A 19,040-nucleotide genomic window follows, 5' to 3' on the forward strand; every position below is an offset into this window, starting at 1 on the left:
AAGCTACATGGAACAGTTCTGTCATGAAACTCCACAGTCCGGACTGAAACTTCAAAACCATACAAGCAGAACAAAGACTGATTTCTTCAGAATCAGAATTTGCTCAGTCACAATCGAGCAGCATGTACTGATCTCAATGTTAAAACTAAACAAAATTGCTAAATTAATACCAATATTGTCAGCATCCAGAAATCTTGTCTTTATTGCAAAACAGCGCGAGTTGCAGTTCAGAAGTCAAATGTGTCAAATGTTGTTCTGCATTTTGTCATCAATGCCAACAGATGGGTTTGCATAAAATGGCTCTACAGCTTTCCCTTGTATTCATGAAGTCCATATCTTCATATGAAACATGTCTTTATGGCTCTGTTTCCCCAGAGATGTAAATAAAGTATACATACAGAATAAGTCCTGGTTGTAAACATACAATAACTGTTGTCTGATCTGAATACTTTCGACTTATCGCATCCTTGCTTGCAACAAGTTCGCCAGTTGTTTTATTTTGAAAGACGTGACCGGAAATGGACACGTCCAATGCGTCTACCTTGAAGATGCTCGTGACAAGCCACTCATTGATGTAAGCAGCGCCCGGGGCTTAAATGAGCCTGGTTCAGGAGCGGTTCTTACTTCAGATAGGGTCGCAGAGCAGACCAGACGGAGCTGGAGTCTCCTCCGTACTTCTCCTCCACCTCCATCTCCATCTCTCTCTCTCTCCCTCCTCAGTCTCTCTCTATCCATCATCCATCCATATGCGTCTTTTGGATACCTAGAGCGCGTCACTCCCCCTGGATCAATCCATCCCTCACATGTCACCTCCGCAGTAGTTCCGTCTGGAAGCTGTGTTTACAGACACGATGCCTGGCTGAAGGGCTCGCAGCAGCGTTCATCTTCCTGTCAAACGCAGCGGGGTCGCCGTCTGGAGAAGAGCTCCCGTCTTGGAGCGTGCCTCTGCGTAATGGATTTACTGTTGCCGTCAGAGAAAAGTTGGATTTCGTGAAGAGCCTCGTGGAGCCCTAAAATGGACAGAATAGGAGAGCGTTTGTAGAAAGGTGCTTTTGGGTTTGGAATCACACCGTGAGAGGAAATGCACAGAGGTGAGTCGCGTCCGTGACGTGCGTCAAGATCCGAGCGACACTTTACTCCGCGCTCGGATGAAATGTCTTCACCTTGTGTACATTTTCTTTTTACTTTAATGTGCAGGTGCTTTGGATTTCAACACATGCAGAGCAATCAGGGCGGCACTGATTCCTACATTTCTCACGGTAGATCAGCTTCAGTACAGACTGAAATGTCCTTATTGGAACTGATGCGTTTCTGTTCTCTTTCTCTTGCACAGGAGTGAATAAATGTAAACTGCCACATCGCTTTTTCTGTCTTGTTAATTTCTCTTCTATCAACTTGCACTCTTGCGACTGTTTATGGCAAAATCATGTTTTTTTTAATTGCCCACATCACTGATCGACATCGCCATTAATCAGTGGTTTATAGGCTAATGGACCGATTCAAGTTCCCACATCTGTTGGTCTGCTTCCCGTTTTGTAAGGTTCAGCAAAAGCAAATGTAAAGGATGAATTGTTTTACTGTAATTCTCCCTGGGCATTTGAGCGTAATGACGCCTGAAAAGAGACCAAAACCAGAGAGATTCTCCTGCCAGCAGCCAATTTAGACACTGCGAGGTGTGTCTGCATGTCCACAGCAGCCTACGTGAGCGCAACCTGATTGGGATTCGTAATTATAATGGACAAAAAGGTCAAAGACTGTTTAAAAATCCATACAGGGGCGAAAAACCCATCAGGAGGCATTAAGTGTTCTCAGTCATTTCACCGTCTCAATGTTTTAAATCTGGCGTGTCTCAAATATTATATTGCCTGCAGGAATGTGGCTGCACGTTTGGAGGTTTTCGTGACAAATGTTCCTTTATTTATTTATTTGTATTATTATTACTGTGAAAAAGAGACACGAGCTCACACGTCCTCGCGCCTCTCGCACCTGAGCTCCTCCGGCCGCTGCTCTCACAGCTCACAGGCACTGACGTCCGTGGTCCTGCACACGCGCAGCCTGAGCGCGTGCTGCTGCTGCTCGGGTGACTCCAGCCACTGTCTCGTGCGGTCAACACCTGAGGCGCGCGCCGCAGCGCACGGCGGCAGCATCCTCGGATGAGTTGAGCGAAGCGGCGGTGATGTCGGCGGCTCGGCGCGGCAGCTACATGGGTACATAGGTAGATATTTGTTAGCTGGGTGTTAGTGCGACATTAGCTGCTGTTTAACTGCAGATTTAGTTGTTAATAGGTCGTTTATTTAGACCAATTAATAAACAGCCTCCTCTAATTCGCTCTTGCTGGCCACAAGTTTCCCTATTGGATATCAACTTCACACATGCCAACACGGCCTTTTTAAACTTACTATGGGTTAGTTCAGGAACAGTTAGCCTGAGGCTTAGTCCTTATTAGTCCTATTATTCAAGTGTTATTTAAAAAGGTATATTGTCTGGTAGCATATTCGTAGCTTGGAGGCTAATTTCCATGTGGTACCCTACCTGAGGCTGGAGCTAATTAAAGCCATAGTTCTTCCACATGACCACTTGCGGTCCTGTATCAGGTCTATTGCCCAGTACACCAGGCTGTGGCTGCTTCTGGTTTTTTGCTTACTCAGTTTCCAGACAAAAAAAAAAAACCAGCCTCAACTTTGCTTGTAAGCTGAAGTGAAAACTGATGTAAAAATGAAATGACGTGACCCAGAATCGCGGAGTTGAACCCGAGGTATTTCGCCCCCTCATCCTTTCAGCTGAACAGAGGTCTGATACAATTATGACGACGCCTTCAAAATGTTGGAAATATTTCTTTGATACAGCTTCCACTTGTGTTGCCCCACATGAATGACCCGGCCTGCACAGGATGCGGGTTGAATACCCTGGTAGAGCCGCCATGATAAGTGTGCATGTTTCTCTTCATCACTCATTTTTTTCTATCCATTCACAAGTCGTCCTCCTGGTGTTAAAGTGACAATGGCTGCAACTCTGTTTTTTGCTTGTGATTTATTTATAATGTTACAAAAGTGTTTACAAATGCCTGCATGAAATATTCAACGTTCGTCTAATAACTTAACTAAGCTGAAGGCAGCTCTCTGGTTTAAAACTCTTACACGCTGACCAAGGTGAGAGGTTGCCAAAAAAACATACTGTGTGTTTCTTACTGCGTCTGTTTTGTTTATGTTCTGAACTAAGAGGAGGAAGGAAAGGAAGTAGAAAATGTTCCCAGCTTTTACAGCTATTGGTAAGATTTTTCTGACTGAGTGGGAGCCTGCAGCATCTTTCTGTGATGTGGTTCTTGAGTTTGGGTGGGCTGCTCTCTAAATGTGCCTTCCGTTGTACTTATTCCGATCTATGATACATTATAGCAAAATAATGGAGATAGAAGTCATGAGGAACCCGGAGCCTCAGGGCCTTCTGTGTGTGTGTGTGTGTGTGTGTGTGTGTGTGTGTGTGTGTGTGTGTGTGTGTGTGTGTGTGCATTTCAAAATGAGTCCATTCAAACATGCGTGCTCATTGGTGCAGCTGTGTTCGCTGCTTATGTTAACCATGCGTTCTTCTTCATTAGACCCACCCTCTCTCCTTCTCTCTCCCCCTCTCTTTATCCTTCCTTTTCGTGGGTGCCATTACGCAACGTGTCTGGCACACGCTCGCTCTCTAATTCGATGTGAGCAGGCCAACCTATTACGAACTCAATGGGGATCAGGTCTGCAGCGGCTTATCAGAGCAAGGCAGTGTCAGAAGCTGTAACATGCTCGGCCTCAGTGCAGATATCATTGTAATACAACATATTTCACCTATTGTCTATAGCTGTGCTCAGCCCAAATGTCTGTCTCCTCATCAGCGCTGTAAGCCTTGGAGTCGGTAATCCTGTTTTTTCTAGTAATGCTTTTTGTTTCTGGTGCCTAGAGGATGCAGATTAGTAGGTTAGAGTTTCATGGTTTGAATGTGAGTTGACGGTTTAAAATTAGCTTTAATGAACTACTACTTGCTGCTCCTGCCACTACTGCTGCCGTCATGATTACTGTTTGTCCATTCCCACTTCACAGCTACTGCTCTGCTATGTCTAATGCTGTGCCACCTCCAATAATCATGTCACATCTACTACAAATAGAGCCACTGGAGCTAGAACTTCTGCTATGTCCTTATTCTGGTCAGCTGTCATTAACCTGCGACTAATGCACGTGTCTTTGCAGGTGGAGGTGCTCCAGCAACCATTTTACATATGTTATTTTCCAAAAGCTATTCTGGTAGACTGTGATACTTATCTTGGAAATATCCTACCAGCTGCCTCAAGGGTTAACAAAGATATGCTAAACCTGGAATAACCACACAGTATCACACACATCAGCATGTTTCTACAACCAAACTAGCACTAGCACAAGATTTTATCATACTTTTCCTGCAATTAATCGTCTGCCACTGCTAGATTTGGTCTTTTGCAAGACTCCTTAGAATTAGGCTCATGCTCTACGTCTCTCTACAGTCTATTCAGTTATTTTTTTATCATTATTGTTATTAATGATTTGTTGGTTTGTTAGTGCAGTTGGTACAGCATGTCCCACCCAGGGTTTGAATCCAACGTGTGTTGCTGCATGTCGTCCCCTCTCTCTTATTTCCTGTCTATCTTCAGTCTTCTTTGTCAGTAGAGCTATGAAAAAAAATAATAAATTGGCACTTTTCTCAACAATTCATAAATGGTGTTCCGTATTGAAAAGAAGATGCTGGTTTAGGGTTCACATTGTCTTCATTATTCTTGAGAAGTAATGCTGAATATCACTGTTACCATTTGATATATGTGGGTATGGAAACCCATCTGTCCCAACTGAGCTTGAAGTTACACAATTCTCACTGAAGCAGCTACAGTCTAATTCCCTGCATCTCTTTCAGTCTCGGAGCTCTATCTTATACAAGATGATTCATCACCAAATGCCACTGCAATATTTTTCAGTATTGCCCTTTCATAAACACTTTGTATTCGCAGTGATATGATATTAAATTTCCCCACGGGGATAAAGAAGCTCATTTTTCTTCTTCTTCATTATATCCTGAAGACACACCACTAGTAAGACATGCCTATATAGAAATAAATGGTATGATTATCATTTCTCTCATGGCAGTGCTCCTCCTCTCCCTGTGTTCATTTTAAAAATGTAATCAGAGATTTACTTAAAAATTGTATTGATCGATTTTTATTTATTTATTTTTTTTTAAATCTCTTTTCATCTTGCTCAGGTGAAATCAATATTGCAGCTGATCCCACACATTTACTCTGTGGCTGCTTAGTGATTTCCATTTCTTAGTTGTTGAACATGAGGATAAAAATGTAGAATCATGTCACCTGTGACTAATGTGTAATATCTCTGTTTTTCAGCGTGGTTACTCTTCTTTCTAATAGAAGAGGGTTTCGCTCTGGCACAGAGAACTAAAGGTAAGTTGGAGCTCAAATGCTCTTCTGTTCCATTAAATTGAAGCTGTCGGAAAGAAGGAGGAATTATTTCTCCTGTCATCGGACAAAGGGGTTCTTTTTTTTTTTGTCTCCTATCTTAGCGCCCTCTTTTCTCTGCCTGCTTCTTCCACTCTCTCTGTCTTCCAATCATTCCCTCATTGATCCCCCGACTCAATAACCCATCTGTTCGTCTGTTTTCTGCCTTTCTCCTTTAAGATTCCCCAAGCGAGCATGGCGGCCAAAGTCCCAACCAGAACGACTGTGGCACGTGGGTCCGCAACATCAACGGTGGGGTGTTCACATCACCGAACTACCCCAACACCTACCCGCCCAACAAAGAGTGCGTTTACATCCTGGAAGGTAAGGCGGGGTCCTTTCCCATCTGAGTTGTGTTTTTCATCACAACAGCTGACACAGTTTCCCGCCTTTCTGCATATTGCCTCCTTCAGTGAATGTCATTAGCCTGACAGACGTTGTTTTATATAACCATGCCCCTATCCGATTTTCTGTTCCTTTGCTGGCGGGCAATCAGCCTGACATTTTCCGAATGAGCCATCCTGAGTTTGTTTCACCCCACAGATATAACCCTCTGAAAATGATGGAGAGTGGTGCATTGTGGGTAGCCCCTGACTTCTGGCCTAATCAGGGTAGTGCTGTGTTCATCTCTATTGGCATGGTGTGCCAGAAGACGCAGCTTTCATTGAATGAAACATAAAAGAGATGAACATCTGCTACAGAACTGAGCTTTGGTGGCATTTCACTGAATTGCAGTCGTCCTTGTAAACGCTTGAGTGTTTACCAGAAACATCACATCCATCAGTGATTTGGGAGCCATAATAAAAGGCATCATTAGCAGTTAAAGAAGATGAGCATTGCAATATTGGATGTTTTTTTTTTTTTCTTCTTAGATATAGAAAATTGATTAACCTTCTGAACGTGAAGTCTTACAGCCTTTCATGCAGATGAGATGTGTGCTTGGTTTCTTTTCTCACTGTGGTGGGGAACAGATTTACACATGGCTCAAGGGCTCCCCCTGTGGAAAATTCAAGCCCAGAACTATTGTTGATGAATAAGCCATGACTCCATCACAGGCAGCCTGCTGGTGTGTGCAGAAGTGCATCGCAGTGTGTCTGAGAAGCGACAGATGGACCCTATCGTTTGCTATTATTTGGTCTTGAATGGCCTTCGTCATATTCATAAGCGAGCTGCAGTGTTGAGCCTTTTATTCTTCCCCTCAGACAGAGACATGCTCACGTTTGGCATAAGTGGTAATCAGATAGCTTTGTAATTATAATTTGTGGTTAGTGAGGCTCATTGATTATGTCATGTCCCCCCATTCATCAGCTTAATAGATCGAGTGATTATACTTTCTCCTCTGTATCAAGCTTTTTTTTGTGTGTGTGTGTGTGTGTGTGTGTGTGTGTGTCAGTGTGGGAGATAGAAAGTTTAATGAGAGATTGAGACTCAACACACCAGTAAATGAACACTCAGATAGCAGGAAGTGCAGGCATATAAGTCAGTCGTTCGAGCAGAAAGGGTGAACGTCAGGCTCAGATTCAAAGACAGAAACAGACACAAAGTCACACAGAGAAACAACAATCATCTGTGTTAGTTTATTTAACTACCTCGACCTTGTTCCTTTTTCTCCAGTGGTGCATGCGTGGCTTCTCTCTCTGTCAGAGATGATTCAGAGCCCCACCTCCCAACCTCAGCATCCTTATTTAGTCTGATTCATCTCCTAAGGCTGCCTTGAACTGCCCTTGTTAAACACTTTCTCTGTGTGTGAGGGGTAATGTTAATAAAGAGCTCTGTCCACTCAGTGTAAACCGGTAAATATACTCTGACTTTCAGTGGCACATGAAAATGTGCAATTCATGCTGTGACTGCAATGTTCTGGATTCACTGACTCAGAGACAATGCCGACATGTCAGACTGTATCTCTGTCTGTGTATGACAGTATACATCTGTGTGCATTATGCATGCAGCTGTGTGATGCATGTGTGCATATCTGAACCGTTGTTCTTATGATTTAACAAAGAACCTGATGGTGGATACTTGTACTGATCTATAGCTCAAAGATACAGAAGTCATCTTATAATACTGTTTGCCACAACTGTAAATAACTATTAAAGCATTTTGCATTTCTCAGCAGAAGTCTGGGTGAAGTAATTAGGTTAAGCATGTTTTTTAATCAATGCAATTGCTTCTTTCTCTGTTTTCTTCAGTGGGAGTTGAGGCAGAGAAAGTATTTCATAGGGCTTATCCAGCATGCCGCTCCATCATGGATGTTTACTTGACTTTGAGCTGTAGATTCAAAAGGTGCCACAATAAGTATTGGAGTAAAAGAACATTCAACCTCTCCGTCAGTCATCAACACAGAGTTACAATTTATATAACAATAAACGTCTCAAAATGTATTAATGATGCAGCCTGTGAGAGGACAGAAAACTTCTCTTCCTTTTCATTCACAGTTTTCACGCAATTCTATTTTTTAGTATTGATGTCACTCCCTCTTGTGCTCCAGGTGCTGAATATATCTCCATCATTGTGGTTCAATCTGTCAAGTCTGATTAAAGCTGTCAGGAAAGTTTAAATACAGTGAAAGCCTGTATTCCAGAAAGCCTCCACATGAACAGATAGATAAGGCAGCAATGTCAAATATTCTCTGACTGAAAGGGGCTTTAGTACCGACAGTATGCTTCACCCTCTCTAAGTCTGAACCAACTTTCTGAAAAGTTTACCCTCCATGCAGTCAGCTGAGGGGTTAGTAGTAACTCTCCAAGTGCTCAACTTTAAAATCCAGATTCACTCATATTTGACTCGACTTTTAATTGATGCTTTAAAATGCCATCCAGATTTCTGTAGTCCTGAAACAGCTGGATTTAATTTTATTCTTTTCATGGATTAATCCCTTTTGTTTCTGTCCCCCACTCCCCTGTTCACCACAGCGCTCCCCAGACAAAGGATTCAGCTGGCTTTTGATAAGAACTATTACATCGAGCCATCATTTGAGTGCCGCTTCGATCACATTGAAATCCGTGATGGGCCATTTGGGTTCTCTCCACTCATTGACCGCTTCTGTGGGGGAAAGAACCCGGGCCTGGTCACATCAACGGGACGGTTCATGTGGATCAAGTTCATCAGCGACGAGGAGCTGGAAGGCCTTGGTTTCCGCATCAAGTACACCTTCATCGCAGGTAGGGACACCACAAACTGTATGTTTGCAATGAATGCAGCTCCTCAATGTAGAGAACTTTGCTTTGATAAAATCCACCAAAACACGAAGTCGACTCTGATCTCAGTGTGACGGAAAAGATACCGTTCGTCCCTATAACACAATTTGTCTGCGCTGCCCATCTTGTTGGTGTTTACTGGCAGTGACAGACGACAGGTTGCCCGTGGCGTCTCAGGGGGGTCAAACATCACGGCCTTTCTTCCCCACTTCTCTTCCTCTTCAGCAGACACACGTTCATCATCAGAGCCTCCCGAGTCTAAACCCAATATTCCCTGACATCAGTCTCCCATCAGGCAACAGATATTAGCTTCAAGCAGACCCCTTTCTGCTTTATCTGGCCTGCCTTAATGGGATCTTATCTTGTGTTCTCTGCTTACCTATTTCTGCTGTGTGGATTGAGAGTAATGTGTCTCCCAAATCTTATCATTTCAGACCCTGATTTCCATCTGCACGTGGGCGGACTGCTAAACCCCATCCCAGGTAAGCTGCTCAGTATTTCGCTGGTTTGTGTTCGATCCCTTTTGAAGAGCTCCTCTGTGCTCAGGAGCTTACCGGAGGCTATCTCTGCCTCTGACGTTAATGCTGAACGCACAAATGTACCTTGACAAGCACACAATTGTACATAAAGTGGAGGGATGTTCATTCACAAACATGCACACATTTAAACAAATGGAGGAACACACAGCTATCCTGCCTGTCTTTCTGCCTTTGCTCCTCGGTCTTCTTATTGTCCTCTATCCTAATCTGTCGTGCTTACTTACAATTCACCTTAAATCCTTTTCTTCTTTAAATAAAATCCTTTGTCTGTCTCTCTGTCTTGCTCCTTTTCTTATCCAACCCTTCTCCCTCTCTATCTTCTGCTCTTTCTTCTCCCTCCCTGACCAATTTCTCACCTTCCCTGTCATTCACCTTCACTTTCCTGCTTTCCCTTTCCCTTTCTTCTTCCCTCTTCTCTACAGACTGTCAGTTTGAAATTGGTGGATGGGATGGGATTATTCGCTCCAGTCAGGTGGAGGAGGAAGAGAGAGTGAAGCCTGGTGATGCTCTGGACTGTATCTGGACTATCAGGGCTCCTCCTCAGTCCAAGGTCAGTACAAGGGACCATATTAGTGTTGCTCCTGTCCTAACCTTCAAACCATGTTTGGTACTTCTTCCATTCATAATTTAAAAAAGGGATCTGGTCTATGCTTCTGTTTGGTTGGCTTGTATTTGCAGCCAACAACAAATGCAGAGCTTAAGATAAAGTATTTATGATCCAAAATAAACACACATCATGACATCTCACTACATATTCAAGGAGGTTTATTCATCTCTCTTCAGGTTATTTGTAGCTCCACCAAAAGAAGAATCATCAACAACGCTGCTCTCAGTTATGTTTTTCTACCCTGAACATTTTGCTGAGCATCCTTCTGTTGTGCACAACACTTCGGAGTGAATTCTAGAAGCTCTCTGGCTCTGTTGACACAGCATGCTTCTTTCAGACAAATCCTTAACGTGTTGTCATTATTGCACTGATTATTGTCATCAGTTTAGATGGAAAAAAAATTGCATGGAGTTGCTTTTTTTGAGCAAGTGATGCAAACTCTAATCTCCCTGGAGACACATGGACTCCATCGGAGAATAGATATGAATAGTCACTCATTAAGGAGAAATAATGTGGTTACAAATGAGAAGAAATAGCTCTAAATTACTAAATAGTTGTGTGTACCATTATTCTGTTCAGTGTGTTCCACCTTTCTGTCAACAGAGTTGCTCTGGAATTTGCCACCTTGACAGTGATTTCTATCTTAACATCAGTGTTAGTGTGACGTTTATTGTTTTAAATGATATCAAATGTTATGTCAGTGCACAGATTGTTGTATCAACATGCATAATTGTGCTCTTGTTACTAATTGTATTCTGGTAATTTCTTTACTACCTAGATGTTTGTTTACTGCTGTGAGTTTTTATAATTGTCTTCTTTTATTGCACTGATCAGTAGCTCCTAATTTCATTGTTTTCTGTGCCATGTCATTGACGTATCTCACTTACTCACTCAAATCAAAAACCCTCGGTTTCATGGATCTCTGTCAAGGCATTACTTATATCATCTGCTTGTCATTGGTAAATGGTCTGACTGCTGCAAAGACAGAAATTTAAGTAACAAGCTTCGAAGCAGATGCACATCTATATAAGTCTGTCAGAGGTTTTCCTGATTTAGATATTCTGTATGAATGTACTGTATGTAGTAGCATCATGTGCTTCAGTCAGTGAGAACAATTCCTCCAGAGGTCATGACTGTACTGTGATTTTAATTTAAGACATAACTGGTATGACTAGTGTTAATACACAGAGAGGCAGCATGGGGGAAAGTAATGCAGACAATTTGTATTTATAAAATACAGCCCTGGAGACTCATGAGCGTATTTTCAAGCCAAGAGTGAAAGCCCAGTGATCGTCTCATAAATTCTGATATTTATGAGTGGATATCCAAAATCGCATTGAAATTACAACCACAGCCTGGCCAGCCTTGATTCATCGCTGCTCTGCTTCTCCCCTATGACTAAATGAGTCATCAGCATGCTCCTATGCTGCTCACTGGCCACAGTATACGGACATGCACTCACAATGTGAATGCACATCTAATTAAGTATAAAACAGCAGATGCACACACTGCTTACACAAATTACGCAATGCACCGTCACATACAGCACTGTAAGCAATTACCCACACACATTATACACTCATGTATACAAAGTCATGATTTATGAATTCAAATGTAAACATTCATGCATGACTCACACGTGCACTACCCAACCTCTGTCGCACAAATACTCACCGTCTCCACGGTCATGTCTTCGGTCCCACATGTGCAGTGTGAGGCAGCGGGGAAGATGATCTGTATTTAGCAGCTGCACTGGAGTTGCCTAACCAGATATTAGCTCAGTGCAGCAGAAGGAACGGAGCAGCAAGCTCAGAGTCAATATGAAAGAAGCTTCTTCGCTGCTGAGTGGTTACAGGTGCTTGTGTGCCTAATCTGATGAAGCTTCAAACAAGTTGTTGTACCCTTGTGACCAGAATCTTACAGCATCATTTCTGCTGATTTGACTTATTCACACAATGCAAAGACATTTACTTTGCAGTTTGAAACTTGATACTAATGTATGCTTAAGCAAGTGAGAAGCTGCTGTAGGAGCAGGTGCCTGGTCCCGGTGGCGTTCATGTGAGCTGCAGAGGCAAAAACCTCATCGAGGACCTCTAGTGGACAGGTGCCAACAACAGGCTCTGTAATACCCCATCACACTCACTAATTTGACTTTTGATAACACCATACGGCTATTGTCTGTAATGAGAATCGGTACAATTAGTATTGATCGGCTCTGATGGAATCCAGTGTAATGCTATGATGTCGTATTTGTTCAGGATGCTTGCTTGTTAATACTTTTCAATCCATCTCATGAACACAGCGCAGTCCGGGTTGAATATTAAAGAGCATTTATACGTGCTAATTTTCTCATGAAAACTGTATCGAAGGCCTTTGCACACTAGGAATTGCCCAGCTGTAAATAACTAAAGACGGCAGAGCTCTATTTAACTGCATCAGTGTCAGGGTCCAAGTAATGTGCACGCTGTCCCAATGTCATTAATGTTATTATCAACACCTGTGCTTTTCTACTATGGCAAGTCAAAATGTGTGCTTCAGCTCACTAGCCTCCAGTCCCTCCAGGTATTCTCCGAGTTGAGTCTTGTTTCTGAGAACAGAGGAGGGCGGGGGAGACAGCAGGCAGCACCTTAACCAATATATTCAAAGACTGACTTTTCTAAGGAGTCTGTTGTCAGTGTAAGAATGATGCATGCTTGCATCACAACTTGGATTATATTCACTTTATTATTTGAGTCTATTCACCGTCGATGCATCTATCCATCCTCTAAACTGTTCCTATCCCAGCATGCTGTGGTGACGAGGTGGGCAGGTCACCAGTCCATCGTCGGCTTCTTCTCTAATCGTTTCTATTCTATTCATTATCTTCGACTGAATCCTTTTAGATGTATTTGTTTTGCTGAAATGATGCCATCTCTTGAGTATACTGGTGATTACCTCTGAATAGTTTTGTTTCTTTGTGTCTGCAGATCTACCTGCGCTTCATGGAGTACCAGATGGAACACTCCAATGAGTGCAAGAAGAACTTTGTGGCCGTGTACGATGGCAGCAGCGCTATCGAAAACCTAAAGGCCAAGTTCTGTAGCACCGTGGCCAACGATGTCATGCTGGATAACGGTGTTGGAGTCGTCCGAATGTGGGCGGATGAGAAGAGCCGACTCAGCCGGTTCCGCATGCTCTTCACCTCATTTGTCGACCGTAAGTTTCAGTCTTCTTGACAGCATAATTCAGCCTGGACCCTGATTTTCACACGTCACATGTCACATCTCATTTTTTTACTTTAACAACATTATCTGCCAGCAAACAGTCACTGACACAGAACATCTTGATTTATGAGGTCCTGCATTCAGTCTGCATCAGTCGTCACTAACAGACGCTAAAGTGCCATTTCAGCAAGGAAAGCTAATTACACTGTGCCATGTTTAGAGCATAGATATGAGAAAAACAATTTTTCACTCCAGTGTTTGTAAATAACTGCATCAAATAATTTATTGATATGCATGTCACAGCTGATACTCTGCTTATTATTACAGCAAGCAAATAGGAATTTATCTGTTTTGGTGAAAAAGAAAAGCTGAGTAGGGTCAGTGGATCTAATGGAGGTAATTGTATATTAAGCTTCAGCATTTTTGAAGGACAAAAAACAGATGCTGTTAAAGGTTGCACATAAAGTAGCTGGAATTGCCATTCAGGAAACAGTTTTTGTGTTAGCGCACCGTAATATTTTCATTAAATGCCTGAATAGACTGAAATATTAATTGCCACATTTTCATGCACACTTGCCAAACCCTGGTAGAATGCTAATGTTGTTTTCATCAGCAAACCCATAACCATTGCAGTCAGAACTTAATGGCCTTTTAAATTCATCGAGGGTGTTTTTCTTTTCTTTTTTTTTTTTTACTCTGAAAGTCCTTAGGACCATTTGGATCCTCATTAATTCTGATCACACAGTCCATCTCAGAGAAGTCTGAAGTCTCTTGAATAACTCCCAAACTTTATTTGGTCAGAGTCAGCGACTGAAGTTTGCTTGGAGGTCGGGGGGAACCATTAATCTTTGTCACTCAGAGAACAAGATGAGTCTTGCCTCTCGCACTCGATCATCCTTAATGTGCTCGAGTCTCCCGACAGAACCCCCTCTGTCATGTAAACCAGACACATTACGACACACACACACACACACACACACACACACATACATTCAGACATGCATTGTGTGCTTGTGTGTGTGCATGTATGGGCAGAGGGTGGGGGCAAGAGAGTGGAGCGCTGTTGACACCCTGTATGGGGCTAAACTTTGAAGACGGGAGATGCATAATTGGTTCGGAAGTGATGACAGTGTCAGGGGAGCGACCCTGTCTACAGACTCACTGGAAGATAGATATACACACCCTTAGACACATACACATCTCCCTTTGTCAAACGTATTTAACCCTGAGGCAGAGGAAGCATGCAGGGAGAGGGGAGTGGAGGCTCAGAGCCCTCATCACAGCGGACCTTGGAGCAGGGGTGAAGCTGGTGGAGCGGACCACAGTCTGTTTCAGCTGTGATAAAGAGTCAGAGAGTGTGGCTGAGGCTGCCAAGCCTGGGTATGAAAAAAAAATGAGAGGTGGAAAATCTTTGTCAACCGGGCTGAGAGAGAGGACAGTTTGGAAAAGTAAGCAAGCCAGAAGAGACAGGTTGAATATCATACTGCGTGCCTTAAGACTCACGGTGGGGAGCAACATTTGTCAGCTTGAGCTGCAATTTCTTTTTCACTGATAAAGATGAAAAATGACAGAACATTGGCATTTTTAGCTTCTGATTTATTAATCATATTTTCATAAACATTCAGCATGTTTGTAATCTATCTAACTTGTCAATAGTTTTTGTAATTTTTTGTTTTAAATGTTTGTATTATAATTTTGCTGCTGTTATTTTGGTCTGCTCTGCACACTCATCCTCTGTTGTACTGTGTGTCTGTCAGTCCTGAGGACGGTCATCTCTGGTGCTCTCTCTGAGATGTATCCCCTTTCCTTCTTGCCGAAGGATTTTGGGGCAGTTCTATGTTATTAGTAGATGAGACAATAAGGATAGAAGGTGAAAAACTATACACTTTGAGGCAAATCTAACTTATTTTGAGCTGTATAGATGAAATAGTAAATCATTGACAGAAAAAAGTAACAAAAGAGAAGAAGGCAACTCTATAAGTATTTTTTGATGTACCTGAAAATGGCAAAATTGTGATATAAGTTGATCACAAAATGCGGTAAATATAGTTACAAAGTGAAATCTGACATCTGTCAGACATGCTTATAATGTATGCTGCTCATCATTTAACCAGGAGAATGTTTCATAAAGAGTGTCTTTGAGTGTGTGTGTTAGACCTAACAAAGGGTAAAGAGTTAGATATTGGTTATCATTCAGAGCTAATTCGCTTCGTATTGGTGCTAATTGGAGAGTGTTCTCAAACTAATAAAGATGGCTGACGGCCCAGTTGATAGTTAAGATTGATTTTGTTGTTTGATTCTTGAATGACCTCCAGTAATAACTTCTTATCTAAACCACACTGTAAATGTCAGTGGTTAAATTTGTTTTGGCCTGCTACACAACCTGATGACAAAAAGATCACAGCACATGACACATAAAAAATATTTTGCCACTGCTCTCCAACCAACTTCACCTATTTCCCACTCCACCCAAAAAAAGCCAGATTTCACTTAGCTTTTGGCTGCCTCTCCATATCGTCTATATCAAAAGCCTGCCATCTGCATCTTCCCTCAGCCTCGCAGCTCTTCCTTCTGAGGGGCGTCACATCAATCTCCTGAGCCCAGCAGCCAGCATCAATTACCAGTCACCTCTGTTTCTGCCTTCAGAGCCTCGAAACACCAACAGTCACTTTAATGTGGGGTATCTCTCAGCACGTGTCTGACCATTTGCTCCCACGATGGCCGAAGCCATTTCTACGACACCCCACCTCTTGTCTTTCATCTAATCTTTTTCATATTCGTCCTCTCTGCCTGTTTTTCCCGACTCTTCACCCTTCCAGCCTCCTGCTCCCCTCTGTCTCCTGCTCCTCAGCTTGCCTTGACATGAGTGCTGCAGCTCAGTGAAGCTGCCATCTCCTCCGTCATCACCGCCTGATGTTGTGTCTGCAGGAAATGATGATGTATGGCTTCATGTGGACTGTCTCCATTAGACCTCCAGTGTTTCCAGACATTATAAAACATAACATCTTTTTATTATGCGCCTCTTCAGATATCTACAGCCAGACTGACGATCTTTTATTGTTATTATTGTTTTATTGTTATTACCATCAACAAAGCTTCAGGTCCTTTCCACAGTGGACTCATCTTTTCTAAGCACAGTTAGACAGCCGCTTTCCTTTTATTTTTTTCTCAATTCCATTATCTCTGTTGTCTTTTCCCTGCAGCCCCCTGCTCAGGCAACACATTCTTCTGCCACAGCAACATGTGTATTAACAACTCCCTGGTGTGCAATGGGGTTCAGAACTGTGTCTACCCATGGGATGAAAACCACTGCAAAGGTGATTATCTCCTTTCTGCCAGCCTTTCCCAAATGAGTTGATTATATTTGATTAGGGTTTATTTTAGCATGTTTTGAGGTGATTACACAATTTATTTATTTCTGAACATATTATTTCTTTTATTTTCTTAAGTTTTCTTATATTTTCCTCCCTCCAGAGAAGCGATCTAAGGGGCTTTTTCATCAGATCACTAAGACCCATGGCACTGTCATCGGAGTCTCGTCGGGCATCGTTCTCGTTCTTCTCATCATCTCCATCCTGGTCCAGATGAAGCAGCCGAGGAAAAAGGTAAATCATTCTTTGTGTTTGAGCTTTGCCAGAGAAGAAGAGACAGAGAATTGAAGAGATGGACATGTAGCGCTGCAGACAGAGATGATGGATTTTACACCATTATAGTACACGTCAGAAGTAACACAGTACATCAGATCACTTTATATTAACCTGTCTCAGCTATTTCAACTTTAAACTTTTTTAAAGCTTTATGGTGGCTCTCGAAAGGACCTCTTTCTTTTCTTTTACACTGAGCAGCTAATGTTTCAGAAAGGTGTAAAAACAAGTGTTGTGCATTTTGCTTATTATCCAGTAATTAGACAGTGGTCTGGTAACATTACTAAATAAATAAATTCTGATAAGATCAAAGATGTAATATCCCTTTATTTCTTATTTAAGGTTGTAGCCCGCCGGCCTGGTGTCTTCAACAAGGCAGGCTTCCAGGAAGTCTTCGACCCGCCGCACTACGAGCTCTTTTCTCTGCGCGACAAGGAGATGTCGTCAGATTTAGCCGACCTGTCTGAGGAGCTGGACAGCTTCCACAAGCTGCGACGCTCTTCCACCATGTCCCGCTGCGTCCACGAGCACCACTGCGGCTCTCAAGCCTCAGTGGCTACTGGTGGCGGCAGTATGAAGCACAGCCGCACCACCCTGAGTTCCATGGAGCTGTCTTACCACAACGACTTCTCCAAGCCACCACCCATGAAGACTTTCAACTCCACGTCCAGCTACAAGAAGAGCTGCTACGGCTACAAGCAGCACTCACAGACTCACGACTGCGACCAGCAGGTCATTGAGGACCGTGTCACAGAAGAGATCCCATGTGAGATCTATGGCCGTGGTGGAGGAGGAGCGGGAGGAGGAGCCACAGGTGGAGCAGCAATGGGAGGAGGAGGAGCATCCGGGATTGCAGGAGGAGGGATTGGAGGAGCTGTGGGGATAACAGGAGGAATGGCAATGTCAGGGGGAATGGGTATGTCGGGAGGAGTCAGCATGGCAGGGCCTAGTGGCATCGCTGGAGGAATCGGTGGTGGGATGGCAGGAGCCTGCGGAACCCTCAGTATCCGCGGCAACAGCGCTCGTAACAGCACCAACATAGTTGACCCAAACCAGCGCTCCATGTCCATGGACTTCTAGATGGTGACGGGAGGAAGACGAGGTGGAAGGGAATGCAGAGAGAGCTCGCATTTCACTCATCAAAAGAAGAGAAGAAGGAAGAGATGACAGGAAAATCACAAAAATGTTAATTTGATCACTTCTCTTCCCTCCTCTGCCTTTGCTTTCAGAGCAGTATTAAAAGTATTGTGATAACACTAAAGGGTCTTCTCTCAAAGTCTCAGCTGCAGGTTTGGAAAATTAGCAGACAAGAATCAAGGAACAAAAGGAAGGAAAAAAACAGGAAACTATTGGTTCTGTTCTTCAGGATACTGAAGGATGTAGAGTGAAGAGAGGGTGGAGACATCGTGTCTCTCCTCCAGTCTCACACTCATGTAAACGCTCCTCTTCATAAGACTCATGTCAGAAAGGGTTCTCGCATGCAGACCCAGACTTCTCTCTATTTGCTGGCCTTGAAGACCAGGTAACCACTCAGAAACAGAGAGAGAGAGAAAGACAAAGAGACTACCTAGACTGAGTTTTTACATTTATTCACCTGCCATGCACAGATATATGATATATAGTACGTCTTCTAATAATTTGAGTCTTTATTTTTGTCAGTGTACTGTACTGTTAAAACCAGTATATATCCAGCCTCATGATGATGCTTGGCTTTTAACTCTTTAATCTTTTACAAATGTTGCTCAGATGATTTTATGAAGATGGCTTATCCATGACATGTGGTGTTGATGATGATGATGATGAGGAGGAGGATGAAGTCGCTGTTGTTGATGATGAACAGAAATATGATGACAATAACAATGATAATGATGTGATATTACTATAATTATGTAGTTTTCATGGTTACCTCACACATACACAGAGGGTACACTCCGTTCAGTCTCTCCTCAGGAAGAGCACATGAAGAGACTGTCTTATTTTGGTAAGACATTGAGAAAGGTCTATTTCTGCTCTGTGAGCTTCATAGCCTGTTGGCATTCTGGCAATGACTGATTGTTTACGGAATACAAAACGTTTAGCTGTGTGGCCTGGACTGAATCAAAATAGCTACCATCCCACTCCCTGCCCCCACTCTAACCAGGAGTAAATGTAATTTCTCAATTTCCCCATGAACTGAGTGTGTAAAACAAGCACAACCTGTTTCCCTAAAGAGACAGACATGTAGCCTATATGGGACTCATTTATGATTTTAACCACTGGTTGTATTATTTCATTTTGTTGAATTAAACGAGAGCTTACTCACCCCCTGCTGTGTGAGATTTTCTGTTCACTACAACCGAGA

General features: G+C 42.9%; 1 protein-coding gene and 1 long non-coding RNA gene across 3 annotated transcripts; one reads left to right on the forward strand and one right to left on the reverse strand.

The window, feature by feature from the left end:
• Positions 1-872: 872 nt before the first annotated feature.
• Positions 873-5,355, reverse strand: LOC119017990. Its single transcript, XR_005074630.1, has 3 exons — positions 2,533-5,355; positions 1,987-2,199; positions 873-1,010 (listed from the first exon to the last, which is right to left on the reverse strand). It is a non-coding gene; the product is annotated as an uncharacterized LOC119017990 (long non-coding RNA).
• Positions 957-19,001, forward strand: LOC119017987 (neuropilin and tolloid-like protein 2). Of its 2 annotated transcripts, none has more exons than XM_037095255.1 (10): positions 957-1,091; positions 5,399-5,455; positions 5,690-5,833; positions 8,422-8,670; positions 9,141-9,188; positions 9,668-9,795; positions 12,819-13,047; positions 16,259-16,372; positions 16,530-16,660; positions 17,042-19,001. In XM_037095255.1, exons 1-10 carry the CDS (start codon positions 1,082-1,084, stop codon positions 17,777-17,779), a joined length of 1,848 nt encoding a protein of 615 aa, XP_036951150.1. In that variant the 5' UTR covers positions 957-1,081; the 3' UTR covers positions 17,780-19,001. The 2 variants fall into 2 exon arrangements, with proteins under 2 accessions (XP_036951150.1, XP_036951148.1); XM_037095253.1 differs by lacking the exon at positions 957-1,091 and adding an exon at positions 2,025-2,207.
• Positions 19,002-19,040: the final 39 nt, after the last annotated feature.

The sequence above is a fragment of the Acanthopagrus latus genome, chromosome 4 (genome assembly GCF_904848185.1).
Source record: "Acanthopagrus latus isolate v.2019 chromosome 4, fAcaLat1.1, whole genome shotgun sequence".
Taxonomy (NCBI): Eukaryota; Metazoa; Chordata; class Actinopteri; order Spariformes; family Sparidae; genus Acanthopagrus; species Acanthopagrus latus.

What these genes read in the sequence shown, in the direction of transcription:
- LOC119017987 (XM_037095253.1), top strand. Translation starts at nt 2,177, where the DNA reads ATGTCGGCGGCTCGGCGCGGCAGCTACATGG. An exon ending in TCGGCGCGGCAGCTACATGG is followed by an intron (nt 2,208 to 5,398) that starts GTACATAGGTAG and finishes TCTGTTTTTCAG; the next exon opens with CGTGGTTACTCTTCTTTCTA. An exon ending in ACTGCTAAACCCCATCCCAG is followed by an intron (nt 9,189 to 9,667) that starts GTAAGCTGCTCA and finishes TCTTCTCTACAG; the next exon opens with ACTGTCAGTTTGAAATTGGT.